The 20691-nt window shown below is 46.2% G+C and overlaps 1 protein-coding gene and 2 long non-coding RNA genes across 3 annotated transcripts; all 3 read right to left on the reverse strand.

Annotated features, from left to right (window-relative positions):
• Positions 1–988: 988 nt before the first annotated feature.
• LOC120394483 lies at positions 989–2787 on the reverse strand. Its single transcript, XR_005592305.1, has 3 exons — positions 2759–2787; positions 1543–1698; positions 989–1045 (listed from the first exon to the last, which is right to left on the reverse strand). It is a non-coding gene; the product is annotated as an uncharacterized LOC120394483 (long non-coding RNA).
• Positions 2788–4096: 1309 nt separating this feature from the next.
• LOC120394486 lies at positions 4097–6294 on the reverse strand. Its single transcript, XR_005592310.1, has 3 exons — positions 6275–6294; positions 5958–6069; positions 4097–4246 (listed from the first exon to the last, which is right to left on the reverse strand). It is a non-coding gene; the product is annotated as an uncharacterized LOC120394486 (long non-coding RNA).
• Positions 6295–6314: 20 nt separating this feature from the next.
• On the reverse strand, positions 6315–18259 carry LOC120394478 (maestro heat-like repeat-containing protein family member 2B). The gene is made up of 8 exons (XM_039518706.1): positions 18208–18259; positions 16330–16442; positions 15435–15587; positions 13273–13427; positions 11733–11895; positions 11092–11285; positions 6399–6411; positions 6315–6362 (listed from the first exon to the last, which is right to left on the reverse strand). The coding sequence occupies exons 2-8, from the start codon at positions 16432–16434 to the stop codon at positions 6315–6317; spliced, it is 831 nt and encodes a 276-aa protein (XP_039374640.1). The 5' UTR covers positions 16435–16442; positions 18208–18259.
• Between the last annotated feature and the right edge of the window lie 2432 nt (positions 18260–20691).

The raw sequence follows: 20691 nt of genomic DNA on the forward strand, positions 1-20691 counted from the left end.
GTGAAACAGCAGGCGCTATGGGGAGGTGGCTGCTTGCCTCCCAGTGATGAAGTCACAGTGAGGAGTGAACAGCACTGCAGTAGGTCTGCACTTTGAGCTAGAGGTATCACACCCAGTTCAATGGACAGGCCCACACTAGCTCTGACAGCGCTGCATTAGAATGTAGCTAAGGCAGCACAAGCAGTGGGAGGAGCAGCCACTGTGAGAATAGACTTTGGGGTTTGATGGGATCATACTTGGGGTGGTTAAACCTCCTGCTGCCCTGTCGCCGCAGCTACTCTATTTTTAGCACAAAGGGCTAGTGCGGGTGTGTCTCATCAAGATGGGAATTATACCCCCAGCTCAAAGTGTAACCATGCCCTACGTGACGGTGTCCCAGGCACTACTACTTAAATGACTGCACCGTGCTTCCCTGCAACAATCCCAAGCACTTTATAGCAACTAATGAATTCCTCCGACCACCATCCTGGAGAGGTAGGGACATTAACATCTCCATCTATGGGTGGGAAGCTGAGGCACAGAGAGATTAATGGCAGCTCAGTGCTGCACAGTGGGATTTTTCTGTCTCCTCAATGGGAATATCAAAAGGGACACTGGGCATCATCTCTCACCAGCTAAGTTGGCGGCACCTGCCCGGATCCCTTCCCAGCTGCTACTGAAGGACGCCATGGTGGTGCTATACAAGTTCTCCAGCAGTTCTGCATTTTCTTTGGCCTAGAGGAAATCAGGGACACATGAGCTCTCTCTGACTAGAAGTGCCCTTTGACTACCAGCACATGCTTTTATGAACCACAGGTAAATAAGAGAAAGAACAGGTGGCTGGGTAGAAGTGGAAAATGGGAATCTGGGGCAGATTTACATTTCCCATCACCCTCCAGTCAATAATCTCCTACAGTTCAACAGCTCACTCACAAGGTGTCTGCAAATGTCCACCTGAGCTCTTCAGGCTTCAGCTCGGCTCTGCCACCAAGGTGCTTATTGATCGCATGTTGGAGTCTCTTCAGTCCCAAAACGGGAAACAGAGGTGAAATGTAGCTCTGCATTCCTGAAAAGAGCGTCACACCATTGACTTGTTCCCACCGAGTGCTGTGTTCAATCAAAGGAACTCATCTGCGTGACTGCTCATCTATTCCAGGACAAAAAGGATTCATCTGGATGTGACTGGCAGAAACATGCAGGAATGACTAATAGAGGGGAGAGGTTCCACTGAAACCTGGAGGTAGCATCAATGTCTTTTGGGAACAGATATACCGATGAAAGCTGCTTCACCAGGCACAGCTGTGGTCTCTCCTCTGTTCTGGGGAGGCAGGGGCCTGGGGTGAAGAGTCAGACAGGAACAGAGACCTGTAGGGGTCAGACCCATGACCTATCCTGGATTCTGGTGAGGCAGCCATGGACCAACCTGGCTGGAAGTGACTCAGCAGGAGGGCAAATGAACTGAGGGGAGAATTTGGGCCTCCACAACAAGCAGGAATAGCAGTGCTCCCTGGCACTGGGAGGAAGATTCCTTTGGCTTAGTAAATAAGTCACTGTTGGTCTTACCATTGAAACCTCGGGACTTGGGTCTTGCAGGTGCAGCAGAAGTATGACCCAGCTCTTTCGAACCTGCTCAGCGAAATAGGCCTTCCATTTTTTCTTTGTCAACTGAGCCAGGATGCCAAATAGGACAAAGGCCACTGAGCGAAGACCATCATTCTCCTACAGCCAAGAAAGCCCCACAACTTGGTAAGTAAGGGACAATCCCATCACGCACCTCACACAGCCGTCTCTTCTACGCTAAAGTAAAGTGATTGCAACTACAGCTAGTCAGATAAACTTTAATTAACCAATTTTTTATTCGAATTTTCTGATTCATGAAAATATTTTAGAGACAGTTCAATTTTGATGAAATTCCTCCAGAAGCCAGGCAGGGTCCTTAGAAACCTGCCTGGTGTCTTGCCAGTACACCCATCCAGCTCCTTGGCAGCCAATCTAGCAGGCTGACTGGGATCATAGGCTTCCAGGCTCCCAGCTTTGGGGGGAAGGATAGCTCAGTGGTTTGAGCATTGGCCTGCTAAACCCAGGGTTGTGAGTTCAGTCCCTGGGGGGCCATTTTGGGAACTGGGATAAAAAGCTGAGGATTGGTCCTGCTTTGAGCAGAGGGTTGGACTAGATGACCTCCTGAGGTCCCTTCCAATTCTATGACCCTGGGGGTCCTAGCTCTCAAATTTGCAACTCCCTGGCACCTCTAGCTCCCAGAGTTTCCTGGGTTCCCAGCACCAGGATAGTCTGAGAGTAGACTGCCCTGGGCCAAGGCTTCCAACAGAGCTAGGTTGAGAATAGTAATTCTGTTTCACAAGGAGTTCTGAAGTTTGGGGAGGGGTTCCCACAAATAGAACAAACCAAAATTTGAAATCTCAAAATTCTCTGCAAAACAGAATTATCATTCCAACCTCTCACATAAAAACGGTATAGAGCAGGCCCAACACTTTCTATTGCACTCTGTAACCCCTTTCATGGTTATCTAGCTACCTAATCTAGTATTCAGACTTTCTTTGAGGTTCTCAGTGGCAATCAAGAACAGAAGGGTGAGACTGTGGGAGCAGGGATGTCATCCCCATCCTCCTAATGTTCTCCTCCTCCGTGAAACACCTCCCTTCCCTGGGGCCTAAAATCTCTGCACTCTGACATGAGCAATGCCCAGGAGTCCACATCACACATCGTAAATCGAGTCTAATCAAGATCGGTTGAACTGAGGTTGAGAGTTCTGTTCACATACATCGTCAAAGTAGGCCCGGATCTGTTCGGGTGAGGTTTTTGAAGGAAGAACCAATGTCCTTCTCTTTCAGCTCCTTCAGGACTTTGGCCAGTGCTTTCATGCTCTCACCAATCACTTCAGAACTGAAAATGTCATGTAAGGCCCGATCAGTATGTCCAGAAGAAACTTCTTGTATTTTTCACCTGTACAAACATACGACATTAAAGAAAACTTATCACTGATCACACTTCTAAGAACTTTTCTTTAGCAGTTATGAAGCTGTGGGAATTTCATCAACCCTCTCCCTCCTGAGATCTATAGCTATATTTCAGACCAGGTGCTAGCTACAATGAGCCAAACTCAACATAATACACGTGCATAATCCTATTATTAGATTTCTAGTTACTTAGATTCCAAGGCCAAAAGGGTTCATTGTGATTATCCGGTCTGACCTCCTGCATAACATAGAACTTCTCCAAATAGTCTCTGAACTAGAGTACATCTTTTAGAAAAACATCCAATCTTGATTTTAAAATTGCTAGTGACCAAAATCCACTACAACAACTTTTGGTAAATTGTTCCAATGATTAATTAAAATTACTATTAAAATGTACGCCTTATTACCAGTCTGGAATTAATCTAGCCTTTTTCTCCATTGAATCTTGTTATACCATTGTTTGCTAATGTGAAGAACCCATTATCAAAATTTGTTCCCCATGAGTAGTTATAGACTGTCCTCAAGTCACTCCTTAACCTTCTCTTTGTAAAGCTAAATAGGTTGAGCCCCTTGAGTCTATCACTAAAGGTATATTTTCCAATCCTTTGATAGTTCTTGTGACTCTTCTCTGAATCCCCTCTAATTTATCAGCATCCTTCTTGAATTGTGGACATCTGATCTGGACACAGTATTCCAGCAGCACTCACATGAGTGCCATATTCAGAGGGAAAATAACTTCTTTACTCTTCTTCAAGATTCCTCTATTTATGCCTCCAAGGATCATTTCAACTTTTGGCCACAACTTCGCATTGGGAGCTTATGTTCAACTGATTATCTGCCATGGCTCAAGTTTTTCTCAGCATCATTGTTCCCTGGGATAGAGTCTCCGTCCTGTAAGTATGGCCTGCATTTTTGTTCCTAGATGTATACATTTACATATAGTTACATTAAAGTGCACATTGTTTGCTTATGCCCAGTTTACCAAAGGATCCAGCTTGCTCTGTATTGACTGCAAAAAAGGTGACTAGGTATGGGAGAGAGCAGAATTTGGCCTAGTGCATTGTGTGCAGCCTCTGTAAACTCTGAGCAATTATTTCCCTTGGATTCTCTACTTATGTTGCATCCTATTCAGTATTCTCTCATACCTTCACAGGCGCCCCATTGACTATATTTCCCAGGCCTCTTACAGCCATCTGACGGACAATGCTGTTCCTATCCTGTGACCTTTCTTCCAAGATGCGCAAGACACTCTTAAGCAACTTCTTCTCCCTGAGCGTGGGATCAGTCATTAGCTGAAATAAAATCAACATGTCCATTAGCACCAATATGATCCTTAAGATTGGGAATAGAATTTGAGCCGGCATAGAATACACTAAAAACAACAAGGAGTCCTCCTATAGCCACAGTCTTGTGGATACAGACTAATATGGCTACCCCTCTGATACGTGGCACATAACACACTAACTTTATCATTCCACACAAATGAGAAATGTCTTAAAAACATGCAGCTTTCCTTTTGGAACTCTATAATAGGGATCCACTCACCTCTTGAGAGCCTCTTAGTGGCCAGGTCTGGTACCACAGTCCTTTTCTCACCCCTGGTGCACCCTGCCAGCTGACCTCAGTGAGTCTTCTGTGGCTCAGGCCTCTGGCTAAGTCCCAAAGTCCAAATGAACCCCTTCTGGGCTAGTCAAGAACAGTCCCATTGCCCTCACTAGGGTCTCCAGCCCCAACTCTGGGTCCTTGAAATTCTGCTCTTTGTTCAAGCTCTCCGTAAGCATTGTCCCCTTCCTGGGGCTTATGCCACTGTAAGTGGTAGGGGATCCAAGGCCTGCCCATAACTCTGGGTTCCAAACCATGGACCCTGTAAACAGTAGTTAGGCACCGCTTGATTTCAGTTCATTGTTGCTTTTTCCTACCAGCCACTTTTAGCTTCACCCTCACCTCAAGGTTCAAGTTCTTAAGGACTCTCTTCCTGCAAACCCAACTTAAGCAAATGCTGCCAGAATCAAACTCTGGCAATCCCTGGAATTTCTGTGGCCAGAGAGCAGCATCATTTCTTGCCCCTCCAGTTCCTGGCAGGAACTGACCTGCTAAGGCCCTGCAGCTCCTTTTAGCTGAGCCTGATGGGCTCCGATTGGCTGCTCTCATGAGGCCTCTCTAGACAGACCCAGATTTGTGGCTCTTTTCCTGGGGAAGGGGGCAGTAGGACCATGGGGCCTCTTGTAAGGAGCCTCAAAGCCCAGGAACAGCCCATCCCAGGCACAGATCGATTGTTTTCCTTAGAACCAGATGAGCCCCTAAGATAGTTACTTAGCATAAGTGGAAATATGATGCAGATGTTAGAGGAGGGCTGTAGAAAGGGAGGATGGTCCAGCAGTTAACACACTTGTCTAGAACTTAGAGACCCAGGTTCAAATTCCTGCTCCTCAAAGACTTCCTGGGTGACCTTGGCAAATCACTTAGCCCTTCTGTGCATCAGCTCCTGCCTGTAAAATAGGAATAATAGTGCTTCCCTACCTCCCAGGAGTGTTGTGGGGATACATACATACATTACAGAGTTTTGAGGTACTCAGATACAATCGTCATGAGAACCTAAGACAGATGTGAATGTATTTGTATGTTGCTTGTTTTATAGTATTAGGACACTAGGTTCATTCCGAAGATCTGCTGAGTGAAACCAAAACCAGGAGCTGTTGGTTAGTATCAGCACTGGGACTTGGCAGAAGAGGTCCAGTACTTCAAACTCTGTCTGTATCTCTCTCAGCCAGCACCTGTGGTTGTGTAGCTAGTATAGGCAATGACAGCAATACAAATATCAGCGAGAGAATGACTCCGAAAGGTAGAATGAAGCTCCTTGTCAGGTTTCCATATAAAGGGGGACCCAGTCTACTATCTAAAATGACAGTTACTCCTATGAACTGAACTGTACAACTCCTTAAAAGAAAGGCAAACAGACAATGGTCTAATGGTGAAACTGCTCTTCGGAGCCCTGTGTCTTACCTGGGCAAGGAAAGCTGTGCCGGTGACTCGGAAGTTTTCCATTGGGGAATTCACCCAGGGGAGGAGGCTCTGGATGATCTCAAGTGTTATTAGTCCAAATCTTAGCAGACCACTGGAAGGCAAAAAACCGCTTATGGGGTCGATTGCACACTTCAAAAACTCAGCTGCTCTGAGCAGACAGCTCTGATATCTATGGGTGGGAGCTGTGTGTTTCCACCCAGGGCACCCCCCACAAAGCTATAAACTGGAGGTTCCTCTCAGCCACTCTATTTGCTACTGATTCCCAAGGATAAAATCATGCCTCTTAGATCTCTTACCTCACCAGCAGACACACTCCTCATGGTGAGTCTGGGGTTTTCAAGCAGAATCCATGTTTTCTGCTTCCCTGAGCACTCTCACCAGTCTCTCATTCCCAGCTTTAGAAAGCACAGATTCTAACGCTTGGACAGAAAACCTGGGGAAAGAGAGGCACAGAACTGCAGCAATCAGTAGGAAGGTGCAGCCTGAACAGAGTCAGGAAGCCCAGGTTACTTGTCAGGTCTGCTGTTCATCGACAGTTCATCCACTGGCAATATCCTGGACACCAGTGTCCCTGGAAGGACTTGATGCCAGGAGGTATGTTTCTGTCTCATACATCTCATATAACTAGTTTTGCTAGGGACAAAATTTTGCAGTCATTTTTCACTTTCTGCAAGGAGTATGGATACTAGCAGAGTACAAGGATATAAAAAAGATACACGATCAGGACCCAAAAACTGGGGGGCATAGAATGTGGTGATCACTAGTGGATATTTTGGGGTTGTATCTCCAGATATGATGTGACAGAGTGCTGAGGGTATGCACTTGAGTCAGCACTCTGGTCACTATTAGTACTAATTCAGTTCCTTACAGAAAGCCTGATTGGACAGAGGTGTAGCTGATTACGAGGTCAGATTGGGGCTAGTGAGTCATGGAACCAATCATTCCATTAACAGGGAAACTGTATAAAAGGACATGGGCAGGAGCCCTTTGAGGGGAACAGACAGAGAAAGAAACTTGGGTGACCAGATAGCCCGATATTTGGGGCTTTATCTTATACAGGTGCCTATTACTCCCAACCCCGTGTCCTGATTTTTCACATTTGCTGTTTGGTCACCCAAAGAGAAACAGAAAGACAAAAAGCTGGGAGAGCCTGACAAAGTGAGCTCTCTGAGTGGAAACAGCTTACCCCCCATTTTGGAGAAGAGTTTAGAAAGTTGAGATACAAGATAAAGGTGCTATGTGTTGATAGGGGGATTAAATAGACTTCACGTTGGTGTTTACAAGCAAGGAAGTCTCAACGTGGTCTGTGTTTGTAGAAAATGTGCAACACCCCTCTCTGTCACAGCTGGGGGCTCATCAGGGATTTCCCTGTTATCTATGCAAATAGAGAGCCTGCTGGAGAAGCCGGGGTAGAGATTTGGCAGTGTGGGGGATGGAGGGAACACACTGAAATGGGTGGTGAAGCAGCAAAGAGATGTCTAGAACAGGGGTTCACAACCTTTCTGCTTCTGAGCCTCCTCTCTCCTCAACAAGCTATAAATACTCCATGGCCCACTCCCAGGCCTCTGCCCTGCTAGGAATCAGAGTTTGGGACTCCTGGCTCTAGATTTTAACTTCACAGGGTGCAGGGGCTCGGGGATTTAGTGCAGGTGCTGGGCCTCAGGGCTCCAGCCTGGCTGGCTCAGAGCTTCAGCTTTCTGCCTTAAGCCCCAGCTAGTCTACTGCCAGCCCTGCTTGGCAGACCCCCTAAAACCGGCCCGGTTGAGAACTGCTGGTGTAGAAGACCCCACAGACCTTCCAACAATCCCACTAGGCAGAAAAACAGCCTTTGCTTGCCTGGTAGGTTTAACAGCAAAAGAGCCTTCAGGAATTTATACGGGAACAAGCCCAGGTCTGGCAACAACTCCTCCAAAGTCTGGCGAGTCCTGTGACAGGAAATGGAAACCAGGCACAGGAGATCAGACTCTGTAAAATGGGACCTGCGAACAACCCTGATCTGGTTTTGGTTACTCTTAAAGGAGCAGCGGTGAGACCTCACAAAGACAGAACAATGTGGGCCTTTCGACGGACACCCCATTTAACCGGGGAAGCACATATATGGCTCTTAGTGATTAGCGGGCAAGAGATTAGGACATGATTAAGGCAGCCATGCTGGACAAGGTGGGGCCTGTCCACGGAAAAGTACTGCCAGAAATGGAGAGTTGAAAGATGGATTGAGGGATTAGACCTCTGTGTATTTGCATAGAAATTGTAAGACTGGGCCACTCATTGGTAAGGCCAGATACTCAAACTGTGGGGGAGATCATGGACTGCATGATTCTGGAAGTTTCTTCAGAGTCACCCTGAGCATACTGTAGTATGGGTTACATGGCACCAGCCAGTTAATCTGGACCCCGCAGTTAAAGATACAGAGGAATTTGCAGAGGCGGACATTCCCAGAGTGAGTCAGTGGTTTAAGGGGCTAGATTTGAGAAGGAGCAGAGTGCCTTCAGCTGGGAAGGGCAGCAAGAAGAAGAGGAAAGAGCCTCAAGGAACTGTAGTGGGAGCTTGACCTACAGTGTGCTTCCGACATGGACGTGAAGGACAGCTAAAAAGAGACTGTCCTAAAATGGGCTGTGGGTTTGCACAGTTTTGTGGCTGGGACAAGACTCCCAGGCAGGGAAGAAAAAGGAAAGTACCTACCATATCGGTATGGGTAGGGAGGAGCCACCAAAGGGAATAATGGACACAGCTTCATCCTGTTTGCTGATCAGGCAGGAGTTAGTGAAACCCCACTGGATACTTCCCAGAGGTAGGATCAAAACTGAATATGTACATGGGGATAATAAATTCTGCCCAATGGCAGAGGTGACTCTGGAAATCAAGGGGAAGTTTAGGCAGAAACATGTAGGGATAGTGGATGGATTGCCCCACTGCCTTCTCCTGGGCATGGACTGGGATCCCTTTCTAACAGGGACACCAAGGCATGTGTGGAGGCCCAGGAGGGTGGAAGTAAAACCTGCAGGGCCAGGTAAAGAGGAAATATATGTAAAGGGGCTGGAGGAACCTAGACGCGAAAGTACAAGCCACAGAGAAGGTGAGGACGGAGAAGTCCCCTGAGAGACAAGAGGGAGGAGAAAGAAAACAAAAGTCAAGAGTAAAGGTGACTTAAGATCATCCATTGGGGTCAAACAGTCATCAGAGCCCTTACCAGCAGGATCTCAGGAGCAGGCATCCCTAGAACACTTTGGAGGGACTCAGAGCAGTCTGTGTTCATGGAAGAGGCTGGGGCACAGCATACCACCCCGTCACATAGAGGTACCTAAAACTGGCCTGTGCATGGGCCAACAGCATGAGCAGAATAGACACTTGTGTCTGCAGCGCCAGCAATCACATAGCTAGGTACCCATCCATGGGAACAAATTCAAGTTTTGTGGACAAACCTTAGGCACCCATGCTTGAAAACCTGACTCACTGTGGCCACTGTATAAGATCAGCCTTACTGGGTCAGTCAAATGGTCCATCTAGTCCAGTATACTGTCTTCCAAGAGTGGTCAATGCCAGCTTCTTCAGAAGAAATGCACAGAACAGGGCAATCCTGAAGTGATCCAATCTCTGTTGTCCAATCTCAGCTTCTGGTGGTCAGAAGCCTAGGGACACCCAGAGCTTGGGGTTGCATCCCTGACCATCTTGCCTAATAGCCACTGATGGACCTGTCCTCCATGAACTTATCTAATTCTTTTTTTAACCCAGTTATACTTCTGGCCTTCACACCATCCCTTGGCAATGAGTTCCACAGGTTGACCATGTGTTGTGTGAAGTTGTACTTCCTTATGTTTATTTTATACCTGCTGCCCATCCGTGAACAGAGTTTAGATCCTGGTTTCCTAGGAAAAGTCAGAGACATTATAAAACCAGGAAGTCTGTAATCTGAGCGCCTTGTTGGCACGGAATAAAGAAACACAACAATAATAGAAACTGTTGTGAAATTGGTGGGAAATGTACATTAATGGGCTACCAGAGCTGAAGTCCACTGATGACGCAGGAATCTCTTAGTGTTAACTGGTGAGGGGCACAGAGTGGGTGCTGAGGGGTCTGGTATGTACATTCTAGTTCACTAAAAGATTGCCATATGAGTCTCAAATAAAAGCTCATGTCACCAATATCATTGTGGAACACATCTACAGATGCTGTGTAAAGAGCCATGTCTGTACATTGAAAATTACATTCTTATGATCTGTGTCTAGGGACTAGTCACCAGGAAAGGTGAAAATGGTTTTCTTTCAGGCAAGAAATGTTTCTCCATCTGTTTGTTTACATGTAAATTAAGCATGTAGGGTTCACATTCAGTTCAGAAGGACTGTGAGAACTTCAAAGAAAGAAAAGTAACAGGAAGTAGATAGGGTGGGGACCCAATTTTGGGGTACACCTCAAAGGTTTGCTCTAGTATATTTGGGGGCAAAGACGACACCCTGGCATCTTTCACTTAGGAAGTAGATGGACAGCGAGACGGACAGCGGGGTCGCTATCAGGCTTGGTTGAGAATGTTGGGTGAGAAACATCTTTAGACAGGAGGTTAACCTGGTGGTTAAGTTTAGTCTCTAAGAGCATGTTATGATTTCATTATACATGTAACCATTTTTGGCTTGCATTCTTACTCACTATCACTGGAATCTCTGTTCTTTGATCATCTCTGCTCTTGTTTGCACTATAAATACAGCTAAGTGCTGTGTGTTTTGCACTATAGAGTATAAGTAATAAAGTATAGAGTCTAAAGTAGAAGTAATAAACTGGTGTGTACTGTTCCATTGGGAACAGCAGGCCTGGTAATTCTGTGAGTGTTCAGTGGATAAAGGTCTGGACACTATACGGAATGGTCAGAAGACTCGGGGGTTGGTGTGTCCCTATCACTAACCTGTACAAAGAGACGGGGGTCTGAGGAGGCCTGATGGCAGTGCTTGTTTTGCCAGAGCCTGGTCATTTTAGGGAACTAACCCACAGCAGACACAGACAAGATTTCTTCACTCTAAGGGCACTCTATGAGGTAAAGTGCCTCATAACCTTGGGAACTCCTGGGGAGTGTCACACAACTCTATTGGAATTCTCTTTGTTTCTCTCCCTTCCTTCTAATTACCGGCAAGGGTTGTCCTCAGTATGTTGTTGGTCTTTTCGGAATAGCCTCTGGCTGCTTCTCACTGGCAAAGGCATCTTTTGTCCTAAGGTTCGGCTGACCTGCTGCAGGAGAATAGGAAACAGCTCTGGGAGCAGCTCCTGCACAGCTTCGCTTGACTGCAATGCTGACACCACCTCAGAGATGGCACATGTTGCCTGAAAGGAGAGCATGGTAAAAAATGAGATCTCCTCCCAACACCATCACACCCTCTCTCCCCTTCTGATATCTGCTGTACTGAATTTTCACTTCTGCCAGTAACTTGAATGACTGCAAGCAACTCCCTTAACTCGTGGCTCAGTTTCCCACATCTATAAAAATGTGTTTGACCTACCAAGGCATATTGTGAGTCCTAAGGAATATTTGCAAAGCACTGTGAGAAACCTGGTTCAAAGACTTTCTAATTGCCAGATGTTAAGTAAATCAGCCATGTACTCTAAAACTGCTGTATTTGTTCCGCAGACAGCAGAGCTGGACTCAGGGAAACTGTACATCAGAGGAGAAGTGCCCACACAGCAATATTCTTCCACACTTCTAGCTTCCTATCAGCAGGATTGTCACAGGACAGAGGAAAGCCTGAAAGGCGTGTCTGTCATCTAACTTACTGAGAGAGGTTCAGCAGCTGCCAAATGCCTGTCAGTATCAGTCTCTGAGGTGACGCTTCCTTCTTGGCTTGTTGAAGTCTTTATTTTGTCCATTAGGACCTGTAGGACTCGAGTGGCAAGCAAGGGGTTTCCCCCCAGAGACCTCCACAGCTCAGTGGTGTCACTGCAATTTAATATAAGTTACATGTGACCCCTGGACACTTTTGTGGCTCAGACTGAATGCGTCCTATTTAAGTAAAGACCAAATTTTCTCCTTGCCTATGATGATAAAGTTAGGAGCACTGTCCTCCTCTAACGCGCCTCTTGTTTAAATATTGAGTTTCCAGTTACAGAACTAGGTTAAGTGACCTAGTCTTACTGCAGCCTAACCATTAATACTAGACTTCCGAAGCACAGGACACAGAGCGCCAATCTCAGTTCCTGTTTTCCTACTTCCCAGGAAACATGGACTCATGAGCATGTGGCTCCCAAAGATCAAGGGTTTGGAAGGCAAGTTGATGAAAGAAAAGCCACATTCCTACTAACTGGACATACAATTACGAGAATGAATATTCATGGCCATCCTAGGTCCCTTCACAAAGGGTGTTCCTACCTCTGTTTGCCAGAAGCTGGGACTGGGCAAGAAGGGATGGATCATTTGACATTTACCTGCTCTGTTCATTCCTCTGGGGCATGTGGCACTGGCCACTGTCGGAAGACAGGATACTGGGCTAGATGGATCTTTGGTCTGACCCACTATGGCCGTCAGATCGCCTTAGATTCCAGCACTGATAACTGAGTTATCAGTTAGGAATCTTTAAATGAAATGATGGATCTGCTTCCAGTCCAGTTTTAAGTCCCAAGGATGGCAACTCTATTCTAGCAGCCAAACCTCACTGATACCAAGCGCAGTCTGATGACAATATTGGCCCTATTCTTTGTAATCAGCCAGGATTGACTTGAAGCTGTCATGCTACCAGGAAATCAACAGCCACTGCTAATTTCCCAAGTGAGGTCAATTCAGGTGTCTAGAGAGCCAGGCCGGTTCCAGGCACCAGCCCAGCAAGCAGCTGCTTGGGGCGCCAATGGTGAGGGGCGGTGATTGTCTTCGGCGGCACCGCGGTTGGTCCTCACTCCTTCTCAGAGCGAAGGACCAGCCGCCGAATTGCCGCCGAAGACTGAAGCGGCGGTGGTAGAGCTGCAGATCGTGATCGCAGCTTGTTTTTTTTTTTTTTCCTTTTTTGCTGCTTGGGGCAGCAAAAGCCCTCTAGCAGGGCTGGCTCCAGAAGTAGATGTTTCCAACAATACACTCCAGTTATACCAGTAAAGTTAGGTCTTTAGGATGTCAAAGCAGTTATGAATTAATGGAAACAGAATGACACTTAATTTCTCTCCACACCCCACCTTAACATGCTCTTGACCTTCCTGGAGAAAGACCCAGGCTATTAACTATCAGGAATTATCCCAAAATGTCTGCTGCTTAAATAAAGCCCTACATCTCCCAGTAAAGCTGTGGGATCCATGTTTTACCAAGATGAATGCAATAGGTAGTGGTATATACCTGTCCATCGGCAGACGTTTTCTTAGGAGGCTGGAGAGCACTGCCTCTAGGTGATGGTGAGCTAGAATAGACACTGCCTCCAGCAGGAATTGCCTCAAGCTGCCCTCCTGGATAGTAGGCACGTGGCTATATATTATATTCAGGATAGCTGGCACCTGGAAGGAACAAAACCAGAAAGAAACGTCCCTTTTTCTTTCTCTCCATTCATTCTGCAGAATCAAAACCTTTATTTAGCCATTTGCTGCTTTTTTAGAAATTCCTCAAGAAACAAATGTTCAAATATGTCCGTGTAACTTTAACCCACAACAATTGCCCACACTTGGCTGTAAAAATTAACACTGACACACACATACAGCGAAACCCCACTATAACACGATGATCGGGTCCAAAATGGGATTGCGCTAAATGCGGGGTCGTGGTATAGCGGGGTCTACCATTTCAAGCTGGTCGATTTCTCTTGGGCAGAAAACTACTTTCATTTGCGAACTGCCCACAGCAGTAACTGAAAGGGTGGAGCTCCAGCAGCGGGGGCTCTCAGCCATGCAGGGAGAGAGGGAAACACTTGGGGAGAGCAGGGGAGACATGCAACGGGCAGAGGAAGAGCGAGGAGCAGCCGGGGAGAGAGTGGCTCTTCTCACCAAAAGGGTGAGCGGGGGCAGGTGGGAAGAGGCAGTGGGGAAGGCACATTCCATTTTTTGCTTTCCGCCCCCCCCCACCCCCCCGGGGGCGCTCCAGCCACTCTCCCTTCCCAAAGCCTCTCTGTTTTTTTTTTTTTACTCTTTTGTTTTCCACGGCACTGCCGCTTTATTTATTTATTTATTTTGCGCTTCATGCACTGCAGCCACTTTTTTTTTTTTTGGCCTGGGGCGGCCGGAGCCACCTTACAATTGCGTTATAGCCACCCGCTTTATTGCGGGCGATTATAGCGGATCAGGGGCAGCTCTAGCCATTTCGCCACCCCAAGCATGGTGGCACGCAGCGGGGCGCCTGCCGTTGCCAGTCCTGCAGCTCCAGTGGACTTCCCGCAGACGTGCTCGCGGAGGGTCCGCTGGTCCCGTGGCTCCGTGGACCTCCCACAGGCGACCGGCAGAGCGCCCGCGGCGTGCCGCTCAAGCACGCGCTTGCATGCTGAGGCCTGGGGCCGCCCCTGAGCGGGATTTCCCTGTACATACCAGGTAATTTAATGTGATGGTGCCCAGCTAGGCATTAAATAAACCAGCTGCCATGCACAAAAGAAGGCTTTCCTTGCCCAGATTTTGCAGCTGTGATTTGAGCAGCCAAATCCAACCATTTGCCTCAAAAGATGCACAGATCATAAACAACCACAAGCACAAAATATGCAAGTGCTTTAAACACAGTGTGCAAATGCCTGGGACTATGAACAGGTGACGACCTCTCATATTCATGCCTAGCCCTTCACATCTTCAAAACACTGTGCAAACGTGGCAGTTCTGCTACGAGGGTTCCCTGTCCTGAGGCCTTTCACCAGCCTTGATAGAAGATTTTTGGAGTGCTCCTTTCATCTAGCCCTAACGCACTGGGCTCCAGAATAAGGCATATAAATAGTGGATCCCAAAGACACTATAGTTTTCTCCATCACACCTTCTATAATTAAATGGAAATTCTACACACCAAAAATCCCACAGCAGTGAGTTTCAGAGCTCAGGTCAACCTGGGCCTGAGGGGCTTGCACTATGTGGCTAAAAGTGTAGCTGTTCCTGCTCGGGCTGGAGCCCAGGCTCTGAAACCTGGCAAGAGGGTGGGTCTCAGAGCCCAGGCTCCAGACTCACTGGGAATGACTACAGGGCTATTTTTATCCAGGTAGCCCTTAGCCATAGGCCTCCTAAGAAGTGGATGCCTCCAAGTGCCGGTCATTCTGTCTTCTTGTCTTTTCCCCAGAGTCTGTTTTTTCAAGCCTTTCTTGGCTGAATACTGTGGCAACAAGCCAGACAAATAAATAACCAACCATCTTCCTTTTCCCTTCGATTTTCTCTGTCTATTGCTATTGATTCTGCCATTGCCTAGTTTTGGGTGGGAACAGAGTTGGAATCGACTCTACGTCCGAGGGGGAGAAACAGCAAGATTTTTGTTCATTACACATGAGGGCAAAGATCTAAAAGCCTAGAGTTTAGGCAGAAAACCTCTCCAGTTTCCCATTTTACCTGGCCCAGCATGGCATCTCCACACTCCTTTAGGATGATCTTTATCCACAGTCCAGCTGCCATGGCACAGGTGGGGCTGGCAGACAGCATACCTTCCACTGTGGCCTCAATAAAGTCTGTGGCCTGTTCTGGGGAAAAGTACTCACTAACAACCTGGGAACAAATCAAAAACAGGAGAGACTGCAATGATGTTTGGCTCCAGCACTTGTAAAAATGGAGGCCTAATCTCTCTATGGAAAAGATCTATGCATCCGCAAATTGCATCCGACTAAGTGGGTATTCACCCACAAAAGCTCATGCTCCAATACGCCTGTTAGTCTATAAGGTGCCACAGGACTCTTTGCTGCTTTTACAGTTCCAGACTAACACGGCTACCCTCTGATTAATTAAAAATTTGTTAATTAGCCTATGTCCAGCTAGCCATTTGGGATTAAAATTCTCTCCATGGTCTATATACTACATTTTTGTATTCTACACTAATGAGATCAGGTTCGAGGCAAAGCCTCTGTTGCACAGTTAGCACAACATTGTACTGATATGCAGGAGATAAGTTTCCAGTTTGTATATACACTGCATCTTTTACAACATATAAAATGAAGTCAAGAGAGGCATGCTCACAAATATAGGCTAAGGCAAACCCACAAGGTGACAGAATGAAGACTGGATGGGTTCTCAGCTTGATGTTCCACTAACAGAGTTTTTCTCATGGATAGCGGGATAGGTACATGTGTGCACATCTGCATGCGCATTTTCATGCACGTGCAACATTCTGTGGAATCTGGATTTACATGGCCCACAGCTTGCTCCAAGTATGGAAAGGCATCATGAAAGCGTAAATGTAAAATGAAGGGTGCCTGGTCACTAGAACATCTGCACAAGTTTTTGAGTCAGTTACCCTGGCCATTTTGGAAGATGCCTGAAACAAAGCCTCAGGGTCTGGAGCTGTTGTTAGTTCGTCACGGAGACATCTCAGCTCCTCCTCCGCTGACCCCAGGTTCATGGGCTGGCCTGGAGTGGAGAAAAGGAGAAAAGTACTGTAACGACTAATGAAACTGAACCTCTACTGCATGGACATTCATACAGAAGGATCCATGTGCTAGGCTGTTATTAGCACAGTGTAAAATCTTGGCCCCATCAAAGTCAATGGCAAAACTCCTGTTGACTATAATGGAGTCGGGATTACACCCTAAATGTCTGAAAGTTAACAGTAGTGGTATGTTCTTGTGACTGATACAGGGTTGAACAAGCACCGTCTTCAGCTTGGAGCAGCTTTCTGGGGGTGTCTGGTTTCAGTAGCATCTCTGCTCTCAGTATTTACATCTAATCTCATATTCAAGTACAACTCATGCAGGTAGATGTGACGTTCCAATGTAGAGGTGAATCCCTCCACCAAACTCTCATTGTAAAAGAGATGGGGCTGGACAAAACCTTCGGCAGGAAACCCAGGCTCATCCATCACTTCTAAACAATGCTGGGATTTCTATGTTGTACAGTCAAAGACTGGAGTCCCTTATTCTGTTTCTGAATCACCAACACTGTTTTTTAGGACTGATTAATAATAATTAGAAATAGGGTGACCAGATGTTCCGATTTTATAGGGACAGTCCTGATTTTGGGGTCTTTTTCTTATATAGACTCATATTACCCCCCACCCCCGTCCTGCATGAGTTTCACATTTGCTGTCTGGTCGCCCTAATTGGAAATGGCCTTAAATGACAACCAAGATCTATCCCATTAGGTGAAAAGAACGTCCTACTCCAGGGGTCGGCAACCTTTCAGAAGTGCTGTGCCGAGTCTTCATTTATTCACTCGAATTTAAGGTTTCATGCGTACAGTAAGACATTTTAACGGTTTGAGAAGGTCTCGTTCTATAAGTCTATAATATATAACTAAACTATGGTTGTATGTAAAGTAACTAAGGTTTTTTAAATGTTTAAGAAGCTTCATTTAAAATTAAATTAAAATGCAGAGCCCCCCGGACTGGTGGCCAGGACCTGGGCAGTGTGAGTGCCACTGAAAATCAGCTCGAGTGCCGCCTTCGGCACCCGTGCCATAGGTTGCCTACCCCTGTCCCACTCTTCACAAAGGGGAGAATGGCCTACACTTACTCCAATAGCTTTGAATGCTCATGACAGAGGGCTGCTGCAAGAACTTTTTGTTTAAAGAATTAGTCCAGGAAACCCCTCCAATACAGCCAGTGGCAGGGTAAAGAGAATGAAAATGTTTAGTACCAAGGGCTTGTCTACATGGAGATAGTCAAGAAAGCTAATCCAAATTCATTTTCAAACTGCATTAGTTAAACTTCATTAAACACCTCTGGGGACACACTTATTTAGAATTAAAGGGCCTTTTTTCAGGTTAGTTTAATTCATGTAATTCACTAAAATTAAGAAGGGCCATTTTAATTCAGAAATAGAGCATCCACACGTGTTTAATGCCACTTTAAAATTTACACCTTTAGTTCATTTGGATTAATTCTCCTTAGTGTCCCTGTGTAGAGAAGCCCTAAGGAACTGAGCAGTTATCTACCTGGTGCAGACCATTTATTATTTGTACAGTTCCCAGAAGTGTGCCACACTCTTTACACATCATAATTGTCTCTTCTAATGAGGTATTTACAAGATGCCCACCACTCTGTTATCTAAGTGCCAACAGACAGGACAGAAAGAACTAGACAGGCAGAAAATGGACAATACAACAGTGGAAGAAGGTGAAGAATTACTTATACCTGCTAATGGGGAAGAATTACTTATACCTGCTAATGGTCTCTCACCTTGTATACTGAGAAGGCAGCTGATACAGTCAACCACCCACTGACGAGACGTGGCCAGTGAATCACAGCTGTATGGTGCTATTGCTCCAATCAGAGATCCAAACTGATTAAAAGTTTCCTGAGTCTAATTAAAAAAGAATGAAGAATGAACGTTCTCCAGCTGTACTAGACTTCACTTGCCATCTTTATTGTTGATACCAGTCAGCTCTGTGTTTTTGGGGGACCAGGGCACAGTATCTAGCTTGTGTGACTCATGAAGAACACCCCAACCCCCGTCTCTGTTTGAACCAAAACCGATCAGAGAAAAGGCTTGCAGAGAACAATGAAGGGTTTGTGGAGACCCACCTAGACACCTCCTGACAAGGGTGACAAGATTAAGACATCTCCATTTGCATACAGAATGAAGATCAGAGACAACTCCCCTAGCCTCAACTGCATGAAAGATGGTATAGGGATTAGCATAAAGAATGAAGAACAGAGAACTGCACTGAACTCTGGGACCAGAAAGCAGGGACGATTAAATCATGGGAATCCCTGCTCCAGATGCTAATGAACCTACGCCTGCACACACCCCGCTCAGCAATTATCAGACCAATTCTAGTAATAAATCTTTGACTCATATCCCAAAATACTGAAGCAGCCTAGTTGCCTTGTGAGCTCCCTGGAAGAAAACAACACCCATAGCCAAGAGTGATCAGCTCCTATTGTCTAGCCTAAAGAAAACCCTTGAGCCATCAGTTTACCCATAAACAAATCTAGTGTTCTCCCTTCAACCATTGTATTTTCTCTACAAAACCCCTACCTATGCCCAGGTAAGGGTTCTGATGTATAGACCCAAACTCTGCATCAGTTCCACCAGGATTCCATCTCCTGACTGATCGTGCTGGGGGCTCTGCCTGTCTCCAGCACTCAGGACCCTGAGCTACCACCATCACCTGGGAACCCCGACCAGTTCAAGTCTCATGGAGCGGGTGAAATCCATCTCTCTCTGTTTTCTTTCCTACCTCAGGTATTAACCTTTAAAATGTAGCTGTTACGTTTGTTTAGCCCTCCTGGTGTGGTTATCACTATGATTCAATCAATAACTGTTATGGTTCAGCTGGTTGCCTCTCTCTCTCTCTCTCTCTCTGAATTTTACTCTTTTGTGTTTTTAGCTTCCCCCATTTACTGTGCAGCAACACTTCTTGTACCTAAGCTAAAGATCCCTGTAGTGCCCAAAAATACTGTGGGTTTGCTCTCAAGTGGGTTACTACCAGTACAATTGTAATGTGAAAGTGTGATAGGAATGTGTTAAACTTATGCACATAAGTGGGGGGGGGGAGCAGCTGAAAGTGCTGCTGAACCCAGCCTGTTGAGACCAGGGGCGCATAAGGGTACCAGCTTGACAGTGCTGCTTAACCCAGCCCACTGAACACAGGGACATATGAGGGGATCAGCTGATTGACTTGCTCTGCTAGTGTGTGCGCATGTTCATCTAGTTCTAGTTATTAGCCCTGGGGAACCTAGTCCTGCAGGAAAGCTCCATTGGGAGGGGACTTGTGGAAGGAAGGAGTAGAACACACAAGTGACATAAGCAACACATTAATAGAATTACAGAACCGCCCCTCCCCCGCACAGAAGAGTGACCCTAATTAATGAGCCTCCCCAAAGTAACGGGCACATCTGGTAACATTGTGCCTCTGATTCCTGTACTGAACTGGGTAACGACATTGGAAAATATAATTCCAATTGTACATACAAACAGATGGGGTCTAAATTAGCTGTTATCTCTCAAAGAAGAGACCTCAGGGTCATTGTGTACAGTTCTCTGAAAGCATCTGCTCCACATGCCACAAAAACGCTAACAACATGTTAGGAACCATTAGGAAGCGGATCGATAATAAGGCAGTAAATATCATTATGCCACTATAGAAATCTACAGTACCCCACACCTTGAATACTGAGTGCAGTTTTGCTCATCTCATCTCAAAAAGATATGTTAGAATTGGAAGAAATACAGAGAAGAGTAACAAAATTATTAGGCATATGGGACAACTTCTCGCATAAGGAGAGATTAAAAGACAGGACTTTTCAGCTAGGAAAAGAGACAACTAAGAGGGACTATGATAGAGATCTATCAAATCATGACTGGTGTAGAGAAAGTCAATAAGGAAGTGTTATTTAGCCCTTCACAAAACACAGGAACAAGGGCTCACCCAAAGACATTAATAGGCAGCAGGTTTAAAACAAAAGAAGGAAGCATTTTTTCACACAATCCAGTCAACCTGAGCAACTCATTGCCAGGGAGATGATGTGAAGGCCAAAAGTATAACTGGGTTCAAAAAGAATTAGATGAGTTCACGGAGGATAGGTCCATCTCTGGCTATTAGCTAACATGGTCAGGATGCAACCCCATGATCTGGATGTCTCTAAACCTCTGACTGCCAGACGCTGGGGCTGGGACTGTCCAACAGGGATGGTTCACTTGACAATTGCCTTGTTCTG

The sequence above is a fragment of the Mauremys reevesii genome, unplaced genomic scaffold, assembly GCF_016161935.1.
Source record: "Mauremys reevesii isolate NIE-2019 unplaced genomic scaffold, ASM1616193v1 Contig60, whole genome shotgun sequence".
In the NCBI taxonomy this organism is placed as follows: Eukaryota; Metazoa; Chordata; order Testudines; family Geoemydidae; genus Mauremys; species Mauremys reevesii.

Bases quoted from the DNA above. Each gene is read 5' to 3' on its own strand.
- LOC120394478 (XM_039518706.1), bottom strand. From the start codon at position 16,434: ATGAACCTGGGGTCAGCGGAGGAGGAGCTGAGATGTCTCCGTGACGAA. The intron at 15,588-16,329 runs GTAACTGACTCA...ATTTGTTCCCAG, and splicing joins CATCTTCCAAAATGGCCAGG to GTTGTTAGTGAGTACTTTTC. The intron at 11,286-11,732 runs GTAAGTTAGATG...CTCTCCTTTCAG, and splicing joins CAGCTGCTGAACCTCTCTCA to GCAACATGTGCCATCTCTGA.